The following is a 25,359-nucleotide window of genomic DNA, read 5'->3' on the forward strand; positions in this document are numbered from 1 at the left end:
AAAAAAAAGCCACAGTTGCAAAAAAATAGAGCTTCTTTTTTATAAACAGGATTGAAAAAATACTAAAAGAAAACATCATGGACTGGAGGCCACGCCATCTGACTAGATGGAACAGGTACTGTACCTCTGCTCTACGGCACTTCTTGCCAGTGTTAGAAAGAAGTCGAGGAGAAGACATAGAAGATGACCACAGAGCAGAGCTGCTCAAACAGCTGGGAGACTACCGGGTAAGTACCAGTGGCTCTAAACTGAGCCTGTGGATTTCATTTCAAATTGGAAATTGCATGGTAATGGATTTTTAGAGACCGTAACGACTTCTCTCTCCATAGTACATAGATGAAGCCGCATAGAGTAAAAGACATAATTCAAAGTTTATCTCAGTAATTAAGCTATTAAACAACAAAATGCCTCTATAAACTGAAAATGCTCTTGGACTATGGAATGAAAAGTATCTTTAATAAAATGCATTGCAAGAGTATTAAATAAAATTAAAACATCTGGCTAAATCATATTAGACTCAACTGTGCATAAAGGTAAAACAAACACCACTCTTGATCAGTTTTAAGGAGATGATTTTATACTAATTGCTTTTCAATGCTAAGAAAAATTCTCATTAGGTATGTCCTCACCACTGTCTGTCAGCAGTGCTGTGTGGATAATAAAACCTAGAAAGCAGTCTCAAATTAAGATAGTAAGTCTTGTTGACTAAACAGCATGAAGTCAAGTTGGACATTTAATTCTGTTTACTAAAACGAGGTTTTCAAGGGTGCCTGGGTGGCTCAGTCAGTTGAGTCTGACTCTTGGTTACAGCTCAGGTCTTGATTGCCCGGTCCTGAGGTCGACGCCCCCACCCCCATCCCAAGTTGGGTTCTGCGCCTAGTAGGGAGTCTGTTTGAAGATTCTCTCCCTTTGCCCATCTTCCACTTGATCTCTCTCTAAAATAAATGAATAAATCTTAAAACAACAATAACTAGGTTTTCAGCTAGGATGTCTTCAAGTAGTAATTCAAACAGGTTTGAGCAATAAAAAGAATTTATTGGTTTATTTAAGTAAAAGTCAGAGGTGAGTAGCTGTCAGAGCTGTCACTCTTCTGTAAGTCTTCCAACTTGTCCTCCTCTGTGTGATGGCACCGTCCTCACGCTCACTTTTTTCATGGAACCAAATGGCTGGAAGAGCTTCAGGCAGGACTCACATCTGCACACAAACTGTCCAAAGCAGGAGAGCGCATCTGTGTACCATCATTCCTAGCAAGTTTCCTGAGATTCGCTTTGATCACATGCCCATCCCTATAGATCAGTCACTGTGGCCATGGGGACAGAACACGCTGATTTGGATTAATCCAGATCCCTAGAATTATATGGGTTATTATGCAAACTAGGGACTATCAGGGAGAGGGAAGGGAATAGTGGAGGGAGGCTGGGTGCTAACAGCGGTCTTATACACCAAGTCAATATGCTAGCAACTGAACAAAAAAGACATGTAGCCCCTCTCCATTTTCTTTATTGCTAATACATAGCTGAATAAAAAAGCAGAACTAAATAAATGATTTTGAGATGCATTAGGAAGACAAGAATATTAAGAATTGCATATATTTAAACACGGAGAAAAAAATAAAATGAAATCTTCGAGCTTCACAAATGACTACAAATCTTGGGTTGTTTTTTTTTCCTTCAGTTCTCTGGATTTCCCCTGCACATGCCCTATTCTGAACTGAAGCCTTTAATTGAAGCAGTGTACAGCACCGGAGTACATAATATTGATGTTCCTAATGTTGAATTTGCTTTAGCTGTATATATCCACCCATACCCCAAAAATGTTTTGTCTGTTTGGATTTATGTTGCCTCCCTTATACGCAACAGGTAATTTTTTCATTGTGTATTTTTTGTATCATGTAAAAACTGTAATTAAGGTATGAGAATATTTTTGTGATATTGACATCAGAACAAATTATTTGTAAGTAACAAAATAAAATTATCATTTTCAAAATAACTATTATTTAGTAGTCGGCCTTGCCTCTTGTCACTCTGACCCCACATTTAAGCAAAGCTACCCAGAGCTCCCCCTCACACTAAGAGCTCCCTAATTCTATGCCTTTGTATTTACCTTCTACTTGGAATGCCCTCCTTCTTTGCCTACCCAGCAGAATACCCATCATACTTTCAAGACCCAGCAAAACAACACGATTTCTCTGGGGGAAGGAACAACTTTGCAATATAAAAATTTTAATACCAAATACCTCTTAAGACCTTATCCTATAGGGGCGCCTGGGTAGCTCAGTGGGTTGGGGCCTCTGCCTTTGGCTCAGGTCGTGGTCCCGGGATCCTGGAATCCGGCCCCGCATTGGGCTCCCTGCTCGGCAGGGAGCCTGTTTCCCCGCTCTTTCTGCCTGCCTCTCTGACTACTTGTGATCTCTCTGTCAAACAAATAAAATCTTTAAAAAAAAAAAAAAAAAAAAAAAGACGTTATCCTATAGAAATACTGAGCAAACATGCACATGTACACGATGTACCCATATATACACACACATACTCCTATTGAAACAATATGGTACTGGCGTGGGGGAGTATGTTTAAACAATCACCAAAAGGAAGTCATTTAAAAAATTAAGACATTGCTATGGACTAAAGGTTTGTCTCCCCCTCAAAATTCCTATCTTGAAACCCAACTATGCAATGGTATTTGAAGACTGGTCTTTTGGGAGGCAATTAGCTTATGAGAGTGGAGGCCCTGTGTTGGGATGAATGCCACTCTAGGAAGAGACAGGAGAGAATTTGCTTCCTTTCTTTAGGCCATGTCTGGATACAATAAGAAGATGGCCCTCTGCAAATGAGAAAAAGAGCTCTCACCAGAAACCAGATCTGCCAACACCTTATCCCTTGACTTCCCAGCCTCCAAATACAGGAGAAATAAATGTTTGTTGTTTAAGCCACCCAGTGTATGGTACTGTTACGGCAGCCTAAACAGACTAAGACAAACACAGGCACTACTATACTAAGCCATTAAAAGGTATTAAATATATGTGCTGACATGTAAGATGTACACAAAACAGAAGTACATAAAGCAGGATTTCTTAATAAAAGCACTACTGAGGTCCAAGTCCCTACTCCGCTGTGTTGGGTACACTTGGGCCCAAGCTTAAGCTTGTCGAATAAACCCTCATATGATTGCAAAAATAAAATAAAATAAAATAAAAAATATATAAAATAAAATAAAAGCACTACTGACATTTTAAGCTTTTTTTTTTTTTTTTGGTGGAGGGCTGACCTGTTCATTAGAGGATGTTTAGCAGCATCCCTGACCACTCCCCACTAGATGTCAGTGGCATCCTTTCCCTCTGCCAAATTTTGACAACCAAAATGTTTCCAGACTTGTCTAATGTCCTCTATGGGATAAACTGACTCCAGCTGAGAACTAGCTATATAGCTAGAATCTGATCTCACTTTTAAAAAGCAAAACATAAAGCCAGAGGGACCAAATTAAGGAAAACATTCACCTTTTACTTTATTCCCTCATGCTTTCCTCTATCCGATTATATTATAGTTACGTGTTTGCATGCCTCTGATACCTCAACTATGAATTAATTCTCTGTCAAGGGAGAGTTCAAGGACTGACCTATAACAGTCATTACCAAGATTACAAGGTATCCATGGAGGAGTTACTTAACCTCTGTGCTACTTATTTTCCCCACAAGTAGGATCAAAATGATCACATTACTTCCTCTCACTGTTTCAACAAGTCAGTATATGTAAGTATAGGTACTTAGAACACTGCCCAGAGCTGAGTACCTGATGTCTGTCAGGCACCCCATGGCAGTTCGCATAACTTACATTTTAGTCTAAGAATAAACAGTTCCAAAAACTCATTAAATCAATCATAAAACCCAAGGTAAATTTAAACCAAGTATTTATAGTATTTCATCAAATACTAATTATACTCTGACGTTAATGTATAAAAATTAAATGGGTGTTGATGTTGTCGATTTCCCCCATGCAACTATAGAGGAAGAATAGAAAAACCATGAGTCTCGAGGACAATGTGCTGACACACCAAAGTGAGTGTAGTCCGAGGCCTCTGGGTCCTACTGAATGGTTCGCTAATATCAAGCACCACCGGACAAAGCAAAAGGGAGGCACCTCAATCACCCGGTACTCCTCTGGATACCCTGCTAAATTAGTTAATGTAAAAGGGTAACATTTAAGTCAACTCCTGAAACATCACTGAATCATTATCAAGATTTCTCCCCCAAAATATTATACTGTTTTGTGACTACATGGAGGAAAAACTTGAGTCCTCACTTGATGACTCAGGGCCAGGAGTCCAGGTGAGTAATTTTACTTACGATTCATGTAAATACAGGTAAGACAAAGTATGTAGCTGGATGGACTTACTCAGAAGAATTCTTGTAGTTTGTTTTCTTGAAATAGTCCCTGATGTAAGCTTTTCAAATCAACTTTATTAAACACTTAAGGAAATAAAAATACAGTAACTACAAGAGAATCAACCTGACAAAATAAAACTTCAGACCCCGTAAGTGCTCACTAAGCTTAGATTTCCTTTCACATTATCCAAGGGAATCAAGAATTCACTTCTTATTTTGTGCTTAGGCCAGACTTTTTAAGGAGGCTGGGTGTCACGGTGCCACAAAAGCCACAACTACTTACACCTAAGAGGCACAAGCTCAAAAGGTAAGAAGGTCACTCACACAGCTGCCTTGTCCAACAAGAAAACATTGTGCAAGTGTCAACTGTGACAGGAGCCAACACTTCAGAGAGAGCCATTAGAAAGGCACCCCCATCCCAGACTTAGTCTCCCTTGGAGTGTTTAATTCAAGTATCAGTGAGACTTAAACCATGGATGGATTCTCCCTGTTCATGTTCTCATCAAATGAGTCTTCCTTCATCTTTACACAGCTCTGTCTCAAAGTTTTCTCTTAGTCTGAACTGAAATCTGCTTACCTGTAGTTTGTACCTTTCCTACTCCTTCCCCTCTTAGCCCTCCTTTACAGCCATACCACCCTGAACATGCCCAATCTCATCTGATCTTGGAAGCTAAGCAGGGTTGGGCCCGTTTAGTACCTGGATGGGAGACTCCTCCTATCCCTCCATAAAACAAACAAAAGAATACCTGGGACACAAGTAACAAGACTATAAGACTAATTCCTCTTCCACAGCCTTGCATGAATTTCCTAAAGTAGACAGCATGCTGCTGACTCTTCTCTTCGGGACATAAAATTATATAGAGCATTACGTAAAACTGATTCAATATATGATACCTGAATGACAGGTTCCCCCCTCCCACTGTCTCTTCACACAGCAATGAAGATAGGCAATACACATTCAAACTCTGACTACTGCACAATCAATTTCAAAAAAGACAATTCAGCTCAAAAAAATTAGGTATCTGTCTAAAATTGCCAGGATCATGATTTCAAGGGAGCTCAAAGAAAAATATTTAGTCCTATTTTACACTAACATAAACATGAATTGAGATTTCTAATGAAATCAAAACACCAAAAAAATTATTTGGTAAAGTCCTCAAAGTAGATTTTATTGATACATATCTTCAAATGATTGTGGAATTTTTAAAAATCCCTCCCAAATTTGACAATTTAGGGACAGTGGTAGGAACCAGGAGTATTTGAAGAAAGCAAATACAAATACATTGGTACTTTGCTAGCTCACTGAGCTAACACCAAGAAGCCAATTTATTCTATTATCCTAAAGACTCTTGTATGTGGGTATGTTTGAATTGGCCCTCTGAGAATTGCTCAAACAAAGGAAACATGGAAAAAAGACTGTTTTTCAAAATGTGCAATCTTTGAAAATAAAACTTCAAAAATGTACGTTTGAAAAGATCTGCAAAGCTTGGTACAGTGTTTATATATAAGGAGAATCAATAACCCCACTGACTTTAAAACTCAAATTAACCTAAAAAATACTTTAAATGGCATGGCATTAGTGACATTCTTTTCAAAGCATTCCATTTAAAAGAAAACCGATAAAACTGTTCTCACCCTTACGGAAAGATCTAACCCCTTTCTAAAACAAAAATATGATTTGCAAGAGAAACAACACTGTACAATTGACTGGCAAATTAAGATTTCTGAGACTGAAGAAATGGGGCCAAAACAAGTCACACTCAAAAAGGGATGGTTAACACAAGAAATGTGCTGTAAGTAAAGTGCATGAAAGGAAGCCTGCTCAGCTAAATGAAGTAGACAAAGGTCAGGAGTCAAGGGTCATTCGCCAGAGCGGCAGCAGGCTCGAAAACCACACTGCAAATTCTGGCATCCGCTGGCGGTATCAGCATGAGGACCTGTATAAAAACAGAGAAGTGTGAAAGGAAGAAATTTCTTAGGCATTACATGAAAGAGCTAAGACATCTGGCTTTTTTTTAAACTAGCAATACATGTATAACTTAGAAGTAAATGTCCCAATTAATAAATAAAAATTAGGCACAAATAAACGAACAGCAGCTCTACTTTAACTGGTCCAAAAGCTAAATGAAAGAAGAAGGGAAAGATAATTTTTCAGCAACAATCTTACAAAATAAAAATGAAAATAAAAAGATAACCCACAGAAGCAAGACTGCTGAGCTAACTTAACAGATTTCTTACACTCAGAACATCCTTCCTTGAAATATAATTAAGACAAAAACAGCCCTTTGCGTAGATCAGCTAAAGAATCCAGTATAGAGCAATTACAAAAACATTATAGTCAAAACTTAAACTATATAGACATAAACTGAATATGTCTTCCATATCTTTAACAGCTGCAGCCAAAATGGCTAGGGTTAAGTGAAATTATCTTCCAGAATTAAGTATATAATGAATGAATAGCTAAATAAACATACCTAAGACATAATAAAAATTATGATTCAATTACAAAAGAAGAATGCAACACTGTGGAATAACTGACATTTTATCCCATTCACGTTATGCTGCCCAGACACTACATAAAAGAGCCATTAGGGAACACAGCTGAGAATTCGGAAATATCAAAGCAGCAGTATCATGGCACATAAACAAACGTTAAGTTCTCTAAATGAATCACAGTTTTCATAAAGGCAGGCAATGTGCAAAAGGATGCTTTAACTATACGGAAGCCTTTCAGTGTGTCTGCACCATGAACAAAGAGCAGTTAATTCGTTCTTTACTCATCAATTAGAACCAAAATCCTTGCATTTGTGAAATATAAAGATCCCATACAAGTACATGAAATGTCATTTTATAGACTATGTCAAACTGATAACTGAAAAAACATAGTACTCTGGACTAATATCTAGTTTAACCCAGAAAACTATTTTTAAATAAACTTAGTTTTTTTTTTAAAGTAGCAGTCTGCTGCAAAAGAAGGCATCTGTGCTAATACCAACATAAGGAAATGGCTACTTGCAATGAAACACACAAAACACTTATTTCCCAGAATTTTCCCTTGTATTCCTGACATGTCATACACGAAACATTACAGGCATACTTCTTAGGATATACAATCAATGAGGTATAACGTTCATGTATTTCAATAAAGAAATCGTTATATATATATATATATATATATATATATATATATATATGTGTGTGTGTAAAAAGAGAAACTAATGAACTTTACAACCATATGTGAGAATTCAATAGGTTAGGACTTCACTTATTTTCAAAAATGTATGTTTAATTTTAAAATAGATGTGATGCCTGGGATATGAGGAGCAGGTATGGGAGTGAGCAATGGAAGAAGATCAGCCACACTTTTATAACTGCTAAAGCAAATAATACACGAGGCTTTATTATTCCATGTTTATATATTTAAAATTTTCCATAAAAAAAGTCTAAACATTTCAAATATAAAACTGAATTACCATAAACCCATTTTTATTTAACCAAAATTAAAATCTGTCCTATTTTAAAAAGGCAAAGTTGAATGTGTCAAATATTTAAACAATTCACAAAGTACTATCTGTTATCAATTTCCCTTAAAATAAGACTCCAGGTTAGTCATCTTAACCAAAATCAAAGTAAAATGTCCTAGTACATATCATATAGAAATGTCCCGATAAGGAATCCTATAGTCTGAAACTCTCCCACTGTCAACCTTTGACTAGGGTTTTCCTTCTGAACGTATCTTCAGCTTTTTCCTTACACACTACTCAACCCTCCATGCCACCTCTTTTGAGCTTGTCTTTCTGTACCCCTTAAATGCTGGTTCCTGCTCTGCCTGACAATAACCTAGAGCTTCTCTTCAAGACCTATCCCCCACCTCACTACCTAACTGCTCTGCCTGACACTCAGTCCCTGTAATAAAATGCCTGAACTGGTGGATTTTGCAAAAATCTATTTCTCAGTATGTAATTCTACTCCAAATTTTTTAAAAAGGGAGAAGTAAGAGGAAAAAGACATGGAGACGTTAAACAATTTTCCAACTAAAACTCCCTTAAAATACTTTAAAATTTCTATATTCCTGTTTTTTAAAAGAACAGAAAGGTAAGGAAGAAACTTTACACTGAATTCAACAATAACCTGGGAAAAATCCTAAGTGATGGCCGAAAGCAATGAAAATGAAGTATGCTACTAGTTTTAACACAGGAAATATAAGGGAGCCTCAAAGGAGCCAATAAGATCAAAGAAACTATCTAGAGATCCTTATCTTTCCAAATACATACAGCTAGTCACCATCCCCATCCCCAGAAGACAGGCTCAGTCAGTAACCTCAGGTCCAGCCTGGCCACTCTGGTCATTCTTTGATCTCAAAGTCTAAAGGATGGTAATAGGGATCACAGAGGAAGAAAAGTGTAGGAATAAAATTATGTGTCCCATATTAGGTTGAAAGTAACCCAATCCTGCTTATCTGTCAGCATCTCCTCATTAACATCACAAAACAAATTCCTCACACTGATATAAAATGTACCCTCTCCTTCAAATATGCACTAGAATATCTGAGGTTTAAGTAGAGAGTGAAGAGAGGAAATTAATACATCAGTATTTTCAAATTAGAAAGTAGGATCTATCTGGAGAAACCTATGAGGACTTAGACAGTAACTATGATACTATCTCAAAATTACAATCCCATCTTAAGGTCAATTACAGACCAGGTATCTGATCCTCATAGTCATGAAAGTAAGGTCATCCATGAGGAGATTTTATTCTATTAAAGGCCTGGGGCAAAGCAAAGGGAAGACAACCACTGTTTTTAATTTACGTTAGTCTCATAATGTAGAAAACAGGAGAGAACGGCAATTTCCAAAGCATGAAAATTGTAAGCAATGTTAACAGTGAGACTCTTAAGCATCGTAGAAGGACTGTTCAGAAAAGGGAATAAATGGACAACAGAAAGTGAGGCAGCATTATACAGAAACACGACTAAGATACCTCATATGTTATTTTCCCAAGTATCTCAAGCAGACAGCTGTGCTTCCACAGACACTGACAACTCAAAAAGCCATTCCCTTTAAATATTTGACTCATCATCAGCAAATGTCTATCTCAATAAAGAACAAAGAATTCAAATGGCTGTAATACCCGAGGGCTGAGGGCTAAGTTACATTAAAAAACAATAAAGAAAATAGGAAAATAAAATTGGCATAATCATTAAATAAAAATTTTAAATGCATGTTAAAGATAAAAAAGCATTTTTGAAATATTAGATAAAAAGAGCCATAATGTTAACTATAGTTATTTTCCCAAATTTGTATTATTGATTGGTTCTTCCTGGATTTTAAGTATATTATTTATGCTGTATATCTGCACTTACCTTCACTTACCTTTAATTCCTCTTTAACTTAAATTAGAAACATAAGAGAGCAAATCATCTGAGACTTTGTCACCTCCAGAACTATGAGCTAATCTATCTTAATTCATAAATTATACAGACAATGAAATGCAAAATCAGTACAAAAAGTTTATTTGCTATCATTGTTCAAGTGTTCCTCAGAGCTCCGAAACTATGCAATTCCACTTAACATTTCTTAAATGACAAAGAAGTTTTTAAATGTTATGGCAAAGAAGCCTTCTTTTATGTTTAAATCTTAAACTTTCTCAATCAAATCACAAATTTAAATGTCACGAGGAATAATTCAGAAGAATAAAACTGGCATTTTTTAATCAGTGTTTAGTACAGTATCTTGATCACAGCAGATAATATTTGAATATCTGATACTAACTTATCTTCTCAAAAATCTCTTAGGAAACAGGTTATTCTGCTTTATCACTCATTATTTAGTTATGCATATTGTTTATCAGTATTTACTTCTTTTAGTTAATAATCTAGTAGCTAACTATATGAAGCTTTTTTTTAACAAATACATTTTTAGTTAAATGTTACCCAAATATTTGATATAGTTTGTCACCTAACTATGCTCCCTATTATTCTAAGACCATGTATAAAACATACTATTTTCAGAAAAAATAAAAATTAAAAGGGGCCCCATAAGCAGTCATTAAATATTTATTGTACAAATTGAGCTGTAGTAAAAGTTACTGGATCAATCATATCATACTGCAAACCTGGATACAATGCAACTTTATTCTAACACCTTCTAGGTTGTCCACATATCCTTTTAAGGAAAAAAATGCCATCAGAGCATTGCTTTAAGAGCAACTGGCTGTGGAACTTTAGAACATAAGTTAATATGAAAAATCACCCTATAAAGTTAAGGATTTCCATTTCCTCAAAATCATGTTTTAAGAAGCTGTGAAAGGAGACTTAATATTGGATTATACAAGTGCTGTCAATTTCCTTTCAAATCTCTCAAAGTCAGATATCTTCATTAAAATTCATTTATTGAAAATTACCACTCATTTATCAAGAAAAAATCACATTCAACAAAAGGAATGCAGCAGCTCCTTTGGAACACTTTAATATTTATATATTCAAAACCAGTTAAGATGAAATGAATTCTAACATCCTAACTAGATGCAAAAGATTTCAGGTATTTAACTCTATCCCATCACCTAAATTTCAAGAAGTTTTCAAAATTACACAAGCAAAACAAGTAGACAAATCATAAAAATGAACTGAAATCCAATCTCCCCCACCCTGTAACATCTATATACCCAAAAACAATCTAACAAATTCAGTTGTGATATTCCCACAAGCAAAACCTACGCTGAAATCAACTGTACACAATTTAAGTGCAACATACAAATAAGATGTTTTTCTTATAAAAATAACTGCCTACTAGTTACTTTTCAGGATATGTCCTTAAGCCTTAGGAAGTACAACATTGCACCTACAATGACATAACTGCACATTAAAAAAAAAAAAAAATTCCCATCTCAAATTCACTGCATCTACAAAAGCAGCAAATGGTTCATGGAAACAATCAAACTGGTTTTGTATGCTTAGCAGGTTGCAACTAAAATGACATTCATTTTCACCATTCCTGGATTATATGCTGAAGGCGAGAGAGCAAAGAAATGCTCCTCCTTAGTGTTGTGACTTCAAGAACAAGGGAGGTCATCTCCCCTATCACCTATGTTATGCCAGAAATAAAAGAGCTGCGATCTCCTGTCTCTTTATATGTATTTAAGGAAAACCTAATTGCCCAGAAATAGCAATTTGCTAACTTCTCTGCCTACAGGTATGTCATTAAAGAGACCATTCCTCCAGTCTTCCTGGTTCCTTTCAACTGTTCTCCCTGAGAGAAACTCAGGTGATTTTCTTGTCATCTTAAGATAACTTGGGCTTTCAAAGAAAACTGCATATGGTGTAAAAAGACAGCTGCATAGTAGAATCTGAACCATGTAAATGTTTTTCCAGTTATAAATACAGGGAATTGATTTGCTTACTAATAACTGAAGAGCTTTTTATGCCTCTAGAAACTTCAGTTTCTACCAGTGACTATCAAAAGCCCAAAAGGGCCCTGAATGTACCTTAAAAAAAAAAACATATGCAACAAGCCCACTGCAGGGTAAGGATAGGTTTAAGAAACAAAACAATCAATAAATATTTATACAATGATTGTTTTAAGTAGGTTCTGCAATCAATCTCCAAAGTAGTATAGGAATTTTAGTCATGTCTAAGGCATCTCGCCTCCTCCCCAATACCAGCCCCCCACCTCAATCTTCCATGAGACTAATCTAAAACCAGACCCAGGATCCCCAAGAAGTTCACATTACCAAAGTCCTCCCTTCTCAACTGCATTTTTTTTTTAAAGTCATGTTACAAGAAATCTGAGTCATCATCCCTAAGAAATTGGTATATCTAGAACATCAATACCTCTAAATTGTTCATGAATGCTGTATCACTCTAGAAGAATTTCCCAAAATTTTATAAGAACCTTAATATTTCTAGGGGAGCCGCGGTGCCTCAGTTGGTTAAGCATCTGCCTTTGGCTCAGGTCATGGTCTCAGAGTCCTGGGATCAAGACCTGCATTGGGCTCCCTGCTCAACAGGGAGTCTGTTTCTCCCTCTCCCTCTACTCCTTCTCTCTCTCTAACAAATAAATAAAGTCTTAAAAAAAAAAAAATTTTAGTATTCTTACAACTTGCCATTTTACACAGCTCAAAAATCTGGCAGAATATATACTTGAAATACCTATCTTAAAAAAAAACTTACCTTTATAGAAGCTAATTAATGAAAACATACATGATTTTTAAATTTTATCAAATGTATAAAGAATTCTCTGAAAGTAAAAAAGTTTGGTAATTAGAAATCTAGAAAATTAAACAGAAACCCTAAGAACCATGAGAACTGTCAAAAAATTTTAAATCCATTCCTTCAAAATTATCTCATTATTAAAAGGCATTACCGTTAATGTTGTCACAGTAGTAAAAGTATTCATCATTTAGAGAAGGACATGCTGAAACCAAATCCTGCAGGCCTGCACCAGTTACAGTAAGACAACCAGAGAGATTAAGGTGCTCCAAATAAGGCAGCCCTCCTCCCAGAGTCAAAACCCTGTAAGAGAAGAAATCCAACAATTAGAATATATTATTCTATGAAAATTTATGTATTCCTATGGCCCACTGGACCACTATTAACAAATCTTTCAATTGGGTAATGAGGAAATTCAAGAATTTCTATAAAACATGGTAACTAACCTCATCCTTAGGTAGCAATACATTTAACTGAGAAAAACTTCCTACATTTTTCCTAAGGACATTCCATAAACAAGTCTATGAAATTTCTCTTTATAAGAATATTACAGCACCTCAATTCTTAGAAGAAGTACTGAATCTTGGAATTGTCATCTTCATTCTCCTACAGGTTGTCTAAATAAAAATTATCAAGAAAATTACTGACCAATTTTGGTAGTTCCTCAGAGTTAGCATTAGCATTTGCATTTGACCCAACACTTCCTCTCCTAAGTGTACACCCAAGAGAACTGAAAAAATATGTTCACATAACTTGCAAACAAATATTCAAAGCAGCATCATTCATAATAACCAAAAAGTGGAAACCCAAATTCCAACTAATTAAAATGAATGGATAAACATACATTATAAAGCCATAAAGTACTCATATTGTTACCACATGAATGAACCTTGAAAACATTATGCTAAATGAAAAAAGCCAGACACAAAGGCCACATACTGTATGATTCTATTTATATGAATATCCAAAATAGGCAGAATAGGCATAGAGACAGAAAGCAGATTAGTAGTTGCCAGGGGCCCAGGGCAAAGAGGAATAAGGAGTAATTGCTAAAGAGTAGAGGGTTTCCTTATGGTATGATGAAAATGTTTCTGAATCAGTGGTGGTGCCTGCAAACCTTATAAATTTACTGATATCACTGATTTGTATTCTTCAAAAGGATGAACTTAACGGTAAGTGAATTACATGTCAGTAAAAATGAAAACCTAATGGCATGTCCTAGAAGAATAAAAACATTAATATAAATAGATAAAATGAGATGTTAGCTAAAATTACAATGGCAGAGCTGAAAAATATCAAGAACAAAACTGAGAACATCATTTTTCTGTACAATATATAAAGCAGTATTACAACGGCAAAACTGTGAAAACTGGAACAGTCTATCTTAAAAGGGATGTCAAGAGACTAACAATACAATAAATTTAGTTTAAAAAACTAACATGATTGTGCAGGTACAGGAAAATTAGGAAGTTAAGTAAAAGTATATAAATTATTAATTGAGATTTTTCAAAACTATGGAAATACTTATATATTCCATAAAGGACTGCTGACTAGCAAAGACTAGAAAGGGACATTTTAAAGTTTTGTAACTGCATATTTAAAAGAAGAAACTGATCTATTAAAAAAAACTTATCAGGGCAGGTGGATTATTCAGTCAGTTGAGCATCTAAGTTTTGAATTTGGCTCAGGTTATGATCTCAGGATCATGGGATCATACCCTGCATCAGGCTCCAAGCTCAGCAGGGAGTCTACTTGGGATTCTTTCTCTCCCTCTCCTTGTACCCCTCCCCCTGCTCATGCTCACCTGCTCTCATCTCTCTCAAATAAAAAATTCTTAAAAAAAAAATTATCAAAACCCCAAGCCCCAAGGGAGATTTAAATGCATACATCCCCTTACATTTTGACTGAAAAAAAAAAAAAAAAAAAACTGATTTAAACTAATTTTTTTATATCATAAATTATCTTGAGCCATCCCTTCAGATTTCAAATTAACAACAGTGGCAGTTCAGGAACTCAGTGGCTTGACTGGACCACAGCAGTTAGAGACACTGGTCTTTAAAGGAAGATAGTACAAAGTTTAAAGTTCATTATTTTTCTCCTATAAAGCTGAATAGCTCATAATAAGAAATAATAAACAGCTTTTAAAAAGTGGTCTCAAGGCACCTGGGTGGCTCGGTTGGTTGAGTGGACTCTTGATTTCAGCTCAGGTCATGATCTCAGCATCATGAAAGCAAGCCTGGCACCAGGTTCCATGTTCAGTGCCGTGTCAGCTTGAGATTCTCTTCTCTCTTTCCTTCTCCCTGCCCTGCTCCTCTCCCTGCTCACATGCACTCTCTCTCACTCTAAATAAATAAAATCTTTTTTTTTTAAAGATATATCTATTCACTTGAGAGACAGTGTGTTTGTGAGCAGAATGGGGATGGGGAAGGCACAAAGGCAGAGAAAATCTCAAGCAGACTCCCAGCTGAGAGCAGAGCCTGACCTCATGACCCTGAGATCGTGACCTGAGCCAAAATCAAGAGTTTAACACTCAACTGACTAAGCCACCCAGGAGCCCCTAAATAAATAAAACCTTAAAAGAAAAAAAAAAAAAAAAAAAGTGGATCTGGGAGGAGAAAAAAGTGGTCTGAAAAGATCTCAGAAACTATTTCTGAGATGCAGAGGCTGCTCCATTTCCTAAAATTTAAAATTTTCAGCACACTAAGGACAGACTGCATGGAATATAAAACTTCTTTTCACAGTATACTTGAAGAAAAAACTTGGGCAGTCAGTGCCCTCACTGCCTTAATGGGAAATCAAACAAATCAAAAATAAATATGCAATTATAATACCATATGACTGTCTCCTGGAACATACAGAAGGGCACTGATGGGGGGAGGAGGGGAGTCCAAAAAGGTTTCCTATAAGAAGGGACATTAATTTTTTTTTTAAGATTTCTTATTCATTTGACAGTGAGGGAGAGCACAAACAGGGGGAGCAGCAGGCAGAGGGAGAGGAAGAAGAAGGCTCCCCATGGGAGCAGAGAGTCCAACTCTGGGCTCCATCCCAAGACCCTGGGATCATGACCTCAGCTAAAGACAGACAATTAAACAACTGAGCCACCCAGGCACCCCAAGAAACAAACAAAAGTTAGCCAATAAATGTATGTTACAGACAGAGCAAATTCAAATGCCTAAAGATGAGAAATACGGTGCCTTGAAGAAAGAGAAAATAGTTGAATATGGCTACAAAAAGGATGGCCCTGTGTGTCTGTTTGTGTGTGAGAGAGAGACATCATCTTCTTTTGGTGGGGGTGAGGATGTGACCAAGTAAAAATTTAGAGATTTAAGAAGATAAAAAGATATAAACTACAGACGTAAGCAAGGGCCAAAAATTTGGACCTAACCAAAGTGCAACAAAACTCACTGAAAGGTTTAGAAAGAAGAGTAATAACAAGTTAAAAAAATGCATTCAAGGAAGATCACTCAAGTCTACCTTTTATCACCAATGCCCAAGTATGTCAGACACAAGCCTAAACAGTAAAATCCAAGATGAGTAAAATACAGGTTCTGCCCTCAACTTAAGGAAAGAAACACTAAACAAAGTATTGACAATACATGCAGTAAGAAAAAAAAGTTATAGAAATATATATAAGATATATAGAAATATTACAGAGCAGGAATAATTCAAAAGTAGTAATCCTGGGGCACTTGGGTGGCTCAGTGGGTTACGCCTCTGCCTTCAGCTCAAGTCATGATCTCAGGGTCCTGGTTTCGAGCCCCACATCGGGCTCTCTGCTCAGGGGGAAGCCTGTTTCCCCCTCTCTCTGTCCGCCTCTCTGCCTACTTGTGATCTCTCTCTGTGTCAAGTAAATAAAATCTTTTTTAAAAAAAAGTAGTAATCTTTAAAGAAATGGAACAAAATCCAGAATTCAACAATGTAAAATTCACACTATCTGGTATCACATGACATACTAGACATTCAAAGAATGAGGGAAATAATCAATCAATTAAAACAGACCAATAAATGATAATGATGGGATTAGTAAACAATGACTTTACAAAAATGCATACAAACTCTGGAGAAAACACTAAATACATGAGGTACTAGCCAACAGGAAAAACAGAACAAGATACTAAAAAGTACTTAATAAATCCAAAAGAAGTCAGGAAAAGACAAAAGAAGAAGAAAAGGTAAAACAAGAGAAAAACAGCAAGATGATAGGCATAAAAATAACCGTAACAATAATTATGTTAAATGTAAATAGCCTAAATTAATTAAATGACAGGGAGTATCTGACTGAATTTTAAAAAGCAAGACCTAATAATAATATATGTTATCTGCAAAAAATTGAAGAGTAGTTGCCTTGGGGTCAAGGAGAGAAAGAGTAGTGTATCACAAAACAATAATGGCAACGTGAGGGGGCCAAAGAAGGTGGAGAATTTAAGTAAGAGGCTACTTTTAATCAGTAACAGCCAAGATATCATTCCTACAAAAACCTGAAAACACTGCACTGAGACTACACATGACACTATCTGTTCCTTAAGGCTTCAATTTACTTTAAAATATTGATTTTTCAGGGCACCTGGGTGTGGCTCTGTCACTTAAGTGCCTGGCTTCAGCTCAGGTCACAATCTCAGGGTCTAGGATCTAGGCCCACACTGGATTCACTGGTCCACAGGAGGTCTGCTTCACCCTCTTCTTACGCCCCTCTCCCTGCCCACTGTGCTCATATTCTTTCCCCCATCCTCTCCCTCGCTCAAATAAATTAAAATCTTTAAAAAAAATATTGATTTTTCAATCTACATTCTCATAGTCAATGCTCTTGTAACAAGACCCATATAACCAATCTGCCAAAACTCAAGCTACCCCATCCCTAAATAGAACATAATGACTAATGCAGAAGGACTGAAAGCTCCCAATTAGCCCCTCTGTTGTATGCACATGTGAGTTTTATTTGTTCTCAAACCCATTGACACCAGTTGTAGTTACTATTGTAATTGATCTTGAAATAATTTTTATTACTATTATTTTTTAAGGAGGCTCCACACCCAGTGTGGAGTCAGTGCAGGGCCTCAACTCACAACCTGAGATCAAGACCTGAGCTGAGATCAAGAGTCAGATGCCTAACAAAATGAGCCACCCAGGCACCCCAAAATGAAATAATTTTTAAACCAACATAATGAATACAAAAGAATTATGCCTTGGAGGGAAGTGGGGATGGAAACATATAGTCAAATAAAGCCCTATAATTCTGCTTTTACTTTTTTGCATTTTTTATTTAAACTGATTACCAAATAATGTATTAGTTCAGATGTAGAGTTCAGGGATTCTTCAGTCTTATATAATACTTACTGCTCATTATATCATGTGCCATCCTTAATGTCCATCACCCAATTACCTCATCCCCTCACCCCCATCCCCTCTATAATTCTGCTTTTAGATGAAATATGTCCCCCTCCTAGCATTTTCCAAAGCTTATCAGGAAGTTTCTAAATCCTTTTTCATTAAAAGTAAATAGAAGATACCTCTTAATTATAGTCATCAAAATTCTGACTCCCTTGCTGGGGAGTGGGAGTGGGGAGGGATAGGGTGGCTGGGTTATGGACATTGGAGAGGGTATGTGCTATGATGAGTGCTGTGAAATGTGTAAGCCTGATGATTCACAGACCCTTACCACTGGGGCAAATAATACATTATATGTAAATTTTAAAAATAAATTAAAAATTCTGACTCTCTTTGAAATCGATTTTTAATTATACAGAATTTTTAATAAACTCTGTCTTATTTAAAAATACCCCAATAAAACTAAGAAAACATAAGAAAACTGCCACTTGCTCAGATATCACCGCAGCTCTGAAATATTACAAAAAGGTATAGGTGTTATTTCATTCTTTGAATAATAAAACTGGTCATGCTGAAAATACAACTGAGGGCACATGGGTCGTTCAGTCAGTTGAGTGACTCTTGATTTCAGCTCAGGTCTTAATCTCAGGTTAACAAATCTGGGCCCTACCATACACTTAACGATGGGTGTGGAGCCTACTTAAAACTTAAAAAACAACAAAAGTGGCAGCAGCTCTCTCTGCCCACGGGTCCTGTCCCCAAATAAAATCACTTTTTGTACCCCCTCTCAAAAAAACCCACCATTAGCGCCTGGGTGGCTCAGTGGGTTAAAGCCTCTGCCTTCAGCTTGAGTCATAACCCCAGGATCCTGGGATAGAGCACCACATGGGCTCTCTGCTTTGCAGGGAGCCTGCTTCTCCCCCTCTCTCTCTGCCTGCCTCTCTGCCTGCTTGTGATCTCTGTCTGTCAAATAAATAAATAAATAATCTTTTTTTTAAAAAGTGTTTAAAAAAGGTCTTAAAAAAAAAAAACCACCACCACAACAACAAAACTAAAAAATTTTAACTTAAAATTTTTAAAAATTAAAAAAAAGGAACACACAACTGAAGGGTGCCTGGCTGGCTCATCAGAAAAACATGCAACTCTTGATCTCAGGGTTTTGAATATGAGCTTCGGAGTGGGTGTAGAGATTACTTAAAATAAACTGAAAAAAAGGAAAAAGAAAAAAAAAACTGAATAGAGCTACAGATATGTTTTAATAAGGTATAGTGGTAATGAAAAAGATAATGGTATTGGAAAATGAATTATTAGGAACCAAAAATTTCTAATTCTTTAAAACCAAGTTACATTAAAAAACAAAACAAGTTACATTCAAAAACAACTAAAACCATTATCAGGAATACACATACAAAAATACAATAAAAAAAGTTTAAAAAGAAATGAGAATATGGATGTCTTACTTTGTATTGCTTTAACTACAATCTATGCACTTTAATTTGAACAAAAAGAAAATTAATGGAATGATGCACAGCAGTCAAGCCATAGTAACAGCAGTTACCTCAGGGGAAAACATTCTTGGTACATGCCTTCTGAAAAATTTTTGTAATCATCTCCTATTAAGTATCTCTTGTAATGGCAGGGAAGTATTAGGTTTTGTGCTGGATAAATTCTTCATTATAACATATCTGATATCCAATTTTTAAAGAGTCTGGTAATATTCAAATCTACAGTTGACCCCTGAACATTGCAGAGGTAAGCACACCAACAATCCCCACCTTGCGCAACAGAAAATCCAAGCATAACTTCTGACTCCCAAACACTTAACTACTAGTAGCCTACTGCTGACTGGAAGCCTTACCCATAATATAAACAGTCAAGTAACACATATTTTGTATGTTATATGTATTACATACTGTCTTCTTACAATATAAACATGTCATCAATTTCCAAAGGCTCATGTCAAAGATAACTAAGCAATCATTACACAGCTACTACTACTTATTGAAAATCTACTCTGTGTCACCTATTCACCTTAATAAGGCTAGGTTAAGTATTTTACACAAAGCCAGTTATATAGAAAAAAAAAAAAAACAGTATCAACTACACCAAGTCTGTCTGGCCCCAAAGTCAGTGAACCATGGTATTTTCTCCAACATTTTTCATAAGAACACATAACCTAACAGAGCTCTAAGTGGGTCCCATAAAACATAACAGAATCTAGGAGCCGAGAAGAGCTACCTCTCTGAGCTAATGAATGCTTCACTCCACCCTTCCATTCTCCAGGAAGAAAGAGATTAATTTAGTTTATTAAAGACTGTAATGACAAAAAGAAAAAATGAGAGAAAATAAAATACAGAACTTCTCCCAGGTAGTTTCTTTATAACTTAAAAAAGCAGTACAACTTACACTTCTAGCAAGAAGTATGAAAGTGCCTCTGTGTTATCAAATTTTAAAATACTTGCCAAAATGTGTAAGTGAAAATTATATCTTACAAAACTATAATTTTATATTTTCCTTATTATAAATGAGATCAAGTGTCTTTTCATATTTTCAGAAGTTAAGTATTTGTATGTCATTTTCTGTAATTTGCTTTTTCATATGCTTTGCAAATTTTCAGCTGTTTTCGATTATTTTCTTATTAATTGGTATGAGTGTTTCCACATTAGGAAAACGAATAATTTGTGATGTAAGTTGCAATTTTTTTCCCCATTTGTCACTTGCCTTTTATATTTTTCTTCAGGCAGAAAAACTGTATTTTATATAGCTGAATTTACCAATATGCTACTTCAAAGCTTCTAGAGTTGTCTGTAATGGTTAAGAGGCCTTCACCATTCTGAGATTATAAAAGAACTCTATGTGCTTGAGTTTTTTGCCACTAATACTTTATGATTAATTTTTCATTTATAATTCTTTGATCCATCTGGAATTTATTGTATATGAGGCAGGAATCCAAATTTATGTGTTTTGGTTTTTTTTTCAAAATGGCTTATTATTGACTGACTCAGTTTAATTTACTTAGTAACTCATATTTTTTTTTTACTTAAATTGAAGAGCTCTCTTTATCAAACGAAAAGAATGCTTTATAGATTTAGATGCATTTTCTATTGTTTTTTTCTAGTTATAAGCACATACCACTCTGTTTGCATATAGTTTCATAATGTGGTTTAATAAATTATAAAGGCAGTATTTATTATGATTTTTTCCTAGAATTTTTGTCTGTATTTGGCCAACCAACTGATAATATTGGGAGCTTTGACTTCGTTATGTTGTTGGTTTTTTCTATTCAAGAATATGGCAGAACTTTCTGCTTGTTTAAATGAATATCTTCTGTGTTGTTCAGTATTTTAAAGTTTTCTTCTCATAGATGGTGTCCATTACTTGTTAAGTTTGTCTTTAGTACTTCAGCTATTTTGTTGCTTCTATTAAAGTTTTTTTTTCCAAAAAAAAAAAAAAAAAAGGCAGTACAAGTAGATCACACTCAAAGACCAAAAATTCTAAACTCTGGCTATTCAATTCCGATACAACTCAGCAGTGCTTTTTGTAAAACTTAAGGCTATATACCAGCACTAAATTACTTCAACAGATACTCTACATTTTCCAAAAATTCCCAATATAAAACCATGACTCATTTTAAGTTAAAAAGAGAAAAGAAAATCCTAAATGATGAAATAATAATAAATGTAATTCTGTACCACTTGAAGATTTTTAGTAGGCCAAATTCTAATATTAATGCCAATAAATTAGTATAGAATTATTTTCTGAGGAATTTGAGAGGCAGGGCAAGGGTCTGGGGGATAGGGAAGGAAAAAATGAAACAAGTTGGGATCAAGGTCCTGGGATTGAGCCCCGCATCAGGCTCTCTGCTCAGAGGGGAGCCTGCTTCCTCCTCTCTCTCTCTGCCTGCCTCTCTGTGATCTCTGTCAAATAAATAAATAAAATCTTTTTAAAAAGGGGGGAGCACCTGGGTGGCTCAGTGGGTTAAAGCCTCTGCCTTCAGCGCAGGTCATGATCCCAGGGTCCTGGGATCGAGCCCCACATCCGGCTCTTTGCTCGCCAGAGAGCCTGCTTCCCCATCTCTCTCTCTGCCTGCCTCTCTGCCTACCTGTGATCTGTCTGTCAAATAAATAAATAAAATCTTAAAAAAAAAAAAAAAAGATGGGATCAAGAGGGAGACAAACCATAACAGACTCTCAATCTCACAAAACAAACTGAGGGTTGCTGGGGGGTCGGGGGTAGGGAGAGGATGGTTGGGTATGGACATGGGGAAGGGTGTATGCTATGATGAGTGCTGTGAAATGTGTAAGCCAGATGATTCACAGACCTGTACCTCTGGGGCAAATAATACAGTATATGTTAATAAAAATTAAAAAATTAAAAAATTTTTAAAAACTCTTTACAAAGATCACTTTTCTGCTAACTTCCCTATAAATTTAAAATAGGATTTTAACTGCAAACATTTTTATAAATTATTAAACCACTGGGTACATTTGAAATACATACCTTTTTTAAGGACCTTGCTTCTTAAAGAAAGAATACAGAAGGCTACTCAAAAAATAATTTTTCTGCTCTTCTACCTTCCACTTATATATCACCAATCTACTTTTATAAACTTACATCCTACTATCACCCAGTACGTATCATTCACCACAACCAAATTGGAATACCAAGTCTCTAAACATTTACTGAGTCCAACTTAATCTGCTAAAGATCATACTGACAAGAAAAGAAGAATACTAGGCTTTATGTTGGATGAATTTTCATTGTTTAACATGTCTAGCATCCCATTATTAAAGAACCTTAATAAAATTCAAGTCTATTACAAGGTAAAAGAGAAAACACATAAACAAATTTCCAAAAGTTCCTATCAAACATAATGAAATAATTATTGCACATTAATAATGCTAAGAACAGCCATAACAACAAAATAACCTAACAACAACTACAATAGCGCTTTACTACTATGTGTACTGTGTGCTCAAGTAATCCTCACTGCTTGGAATGAATGGTGTCTTCTCCCACTGTCACCTATCAAAATCCTTCATTTTTCTTCAAGATTCAATTCAGTGTCATTTCTTTTTTTCTTTCTTTCTGGTTTTTTTTTGGTTTTTGGTTTTTTTTTTTAAGCAGGTGCTCCCTCCATGTCCAACATGGGGCTTGAACTCACAATCCTGAGATCAAGAGTCAGATGCTCGGGTGACTGACCCAGCCAGGCACCCTTCCTCATTAAATTTCCTGATCATTTACTACAACTGAATGAGAGGTGTCTTCTCTCTATCTCCTTTGATACCCACAGAATCTCTATACGACATCCCTTAAAGAGTGTACACAGCAATGGAATATGTTATATTTTATTTTCTTCTCTGTTACAAGCCCTTGAGGGAAAAATTATCTTATTTTTCATCTACTAAAATCTTGGAAAACTTGTAGGCATTTGCTGACTATTGATTAAACTCAACATTCTGGGCACCTGGGTGGCTCAATCAGTTAAGTGTCTGCCTTTGGCTGAGGTCAGGATTCCAGAGTTCTGGGATAAAGTCCCACTCAGGGTCCCTGCTCAGTAGTGAGTCTGCTTCTCCCTCTGCCTTCCCCCCACTTTGTGCATATGCACGCACACTCACTGTCTCTCTCTGAAAAATAAACAAAAAATAAAAAAAAAAATAATAAACTCTAAATGTTCTTCCATATTTCACAAAGAATTTAAATGGACTGAAATGAAACTCTGAGCTCAACTTATATTGTTCTAAGCTTTGAAGTAGGACAGATTCTGGTTAACTCCTTCAGTTAAATCAGCTAAAAAGGAATGACTTAAATTGAAATTTTTATATTCTATTTGAGAATGTGAACATGTCCACTTCTTAATATTCTGCAACTAATTACTTACCTGAGACCATGGTCTGTTATCTGATAACATCCAGACAGACTGAGAAACAGAAGTACACGTCCAGTCTCTTGATCAGATTTTTCACTCCCAGAGTAAATTAAGTCTTGTCCTCTAAGCAATCTAGTCCTTGATGCTTTTTTACACAATGTAGAAGACTCTGGGAGTGCTGACATAGTTCTTAGAGCTGTTCCTGTACAACAAAATGAATGACCACAATATGCAAAGGCTGGAGAAGCACAATGCTGCTGCCAACAGACACTAGTCCTTAATCCAACAATATCTTTACTGTAACAACCAGAGGAGGAACAACTAAAGTTGGATGCTGTTTCCATTACACAAAGACTTTCAACATTTCTATGTCTCCATTCTACAGCATCTTCAATATCAGCCAAATCTTCAGCATCTAACATCCACACATATGGAGAAGTGAAACTGTCAGAAGAAACAGTCTTAGTCCAGGGGTGTTCATTATCCATCTCTTCTCCAATACCTTTGTTAGTTAAATCGTGCAAACAAGTGTATTGCTTGGTGGACTGCATGGTAATGTCTTTATTTTTCCATGTAGTCGAAGTAATTTTGCTCGTAGCTTTTAAAAGGCCACTCTGATGAGATGTCAGAATTCCGAGGGCTCTAGAAATCTTCTCTAGAGCCACATCTGTGATTTTTTCACATCCAGACAGATCAAGATGCCGAAGACTCTGGCAGCAACCAAGCCAAGACCAACTATAATTAAGAAATAACAGGACTATTAGTGGATATTATTAAAATCTTCAAAAGCATTTGATTTTATGTGAATAGACAGAAACTAAAAGATTTAAAATCTAATATAATCAAATATTTACTGAGTATCTACTGTCAGGCATCATTTTAGAAACTAGGAATTAGAAAAGACAGTAAGAGTAATTAGGGTTTAAGATTATTGCTACCCTTCCGTTATAAGGGTAGGAGGACAAAGATATAAAAAGGAGAGACTTCACATATTATTCCAACAAGTAACCAGTAGAGGAAAGGCTGTACACACACCAAAGAAAGAGAATAACTAATTAAAGGAGGAAGATCCAGAAGAAACAAACTCTAGGAACTGGGATAGAATTAGCCATAGCCAGAGAAGGGTACACCTCTCCCTCTGAAACAGGAAGAGAGATACTGATATAAATGCTAGAGGGGGACAGAGAAGGGTAAGGTAGAATAAGAAAGAAAGTGATGGTATCTAAGGAAATAAAACCTATGAAGACTGTAGCTTGAGGAAAATGTTACAGTTCCAGAATATGAAGAATGTAAGAGAAAGCTTTGCCAAATGGCATTTGGAGCCCAAATGAAACTGGAAACTTCTTAAAAATATATAATGTCAATCTACATTGACTGCCCAGCAAGGCTCAAAGGTCTAGACACAGGTAGAGGATTATAAAGATGAAAGGATGATGCAAATTGAATTTTTGGATCAGCTGGATCCTATGAACAAGAAGCAAAGAACTGGAGGGTGCTATCAAGTTAAGTCACATATGACTTAGATCTAATAGTAAAAAATTATAGTACAATTAAACTGCAATTATGGAAATAAGAAACTAC

At 35.9% G+C, this 25,359-nt stretch overlaps 2 protein-coding genes across 8 annotated transcripts in view; one reads left to right on the forward strand and one right to left on the reverse strand.

The window, feature by feature from the left end:
• CC2D2A (coiled-coil and C2 domain containing 2A) overlaps positions 1-1,983 on the forward strand; it is a 143,387-nt gene extending 141,404 nt beyond the window's left edge. For all 4 annotated transcript variants that reach the window (XM_047718915.1, XM_047718914.1, XM_047718917.1 and 1 more), the window contains 2 exons: positions 50-227; positions 1,675-1,983. In XM_047718915.1, coding sequence (XP_047574871.1) covers positions 50-227; positions 1,675-1,863 — 367 coding nt within the window. In that variant the 3' untranslated portion in view covers positions 1,864-1,983. The remainder of the gene's footprint in view (positions 1-49; positions 228-1,674) is intronic.
• A 3,543-nt stretch (positions 1,984-5,526) lies between these two features.
• FBXL5 (F-box and leucine rich repeat protein 5) overlaps positions 5,527-25,359 on the reverse strand; it is a 74,427-nt gene continuing 54,594 nt past the window's right edge. For all 4 annotated transcript variants that reach the window (XM_047718921.1, XM_047718922.1, XM_047718920.1 and 1 more), the window contains 3 exons: positions 23,791-24,513; positions 12,739-12,887; positions 5,527-6,315 (listed from right to left, as the gene is read on the reverse strand). In XM_047718921.1, coding sequence (XP_047574877.1) covers positions 6,239-6,315; positions 12,739-12,887; positions 23,791-24,513 — 949 coding nt within the window. In that variant the 3' untranslated portion in view covers positions 5,527-6,238. The remainder of the gene's footprint in view (positions 6,316-12,738; positions 12,888-23,790; positions 24,514-25,359) is intronic.

Source organism: Lutra lutra, chromosome 2 (genome assembly GCF_902655055.1).
Source record: "Lutra lutra chromosome 2, mLutLut1.2, whole genome shotgun sequence".
NCBI lineage: Eukaryota > Metazoa > Chordata > Mammalia > Carnivora > Mustelidae > Lutra > Lutra lutra.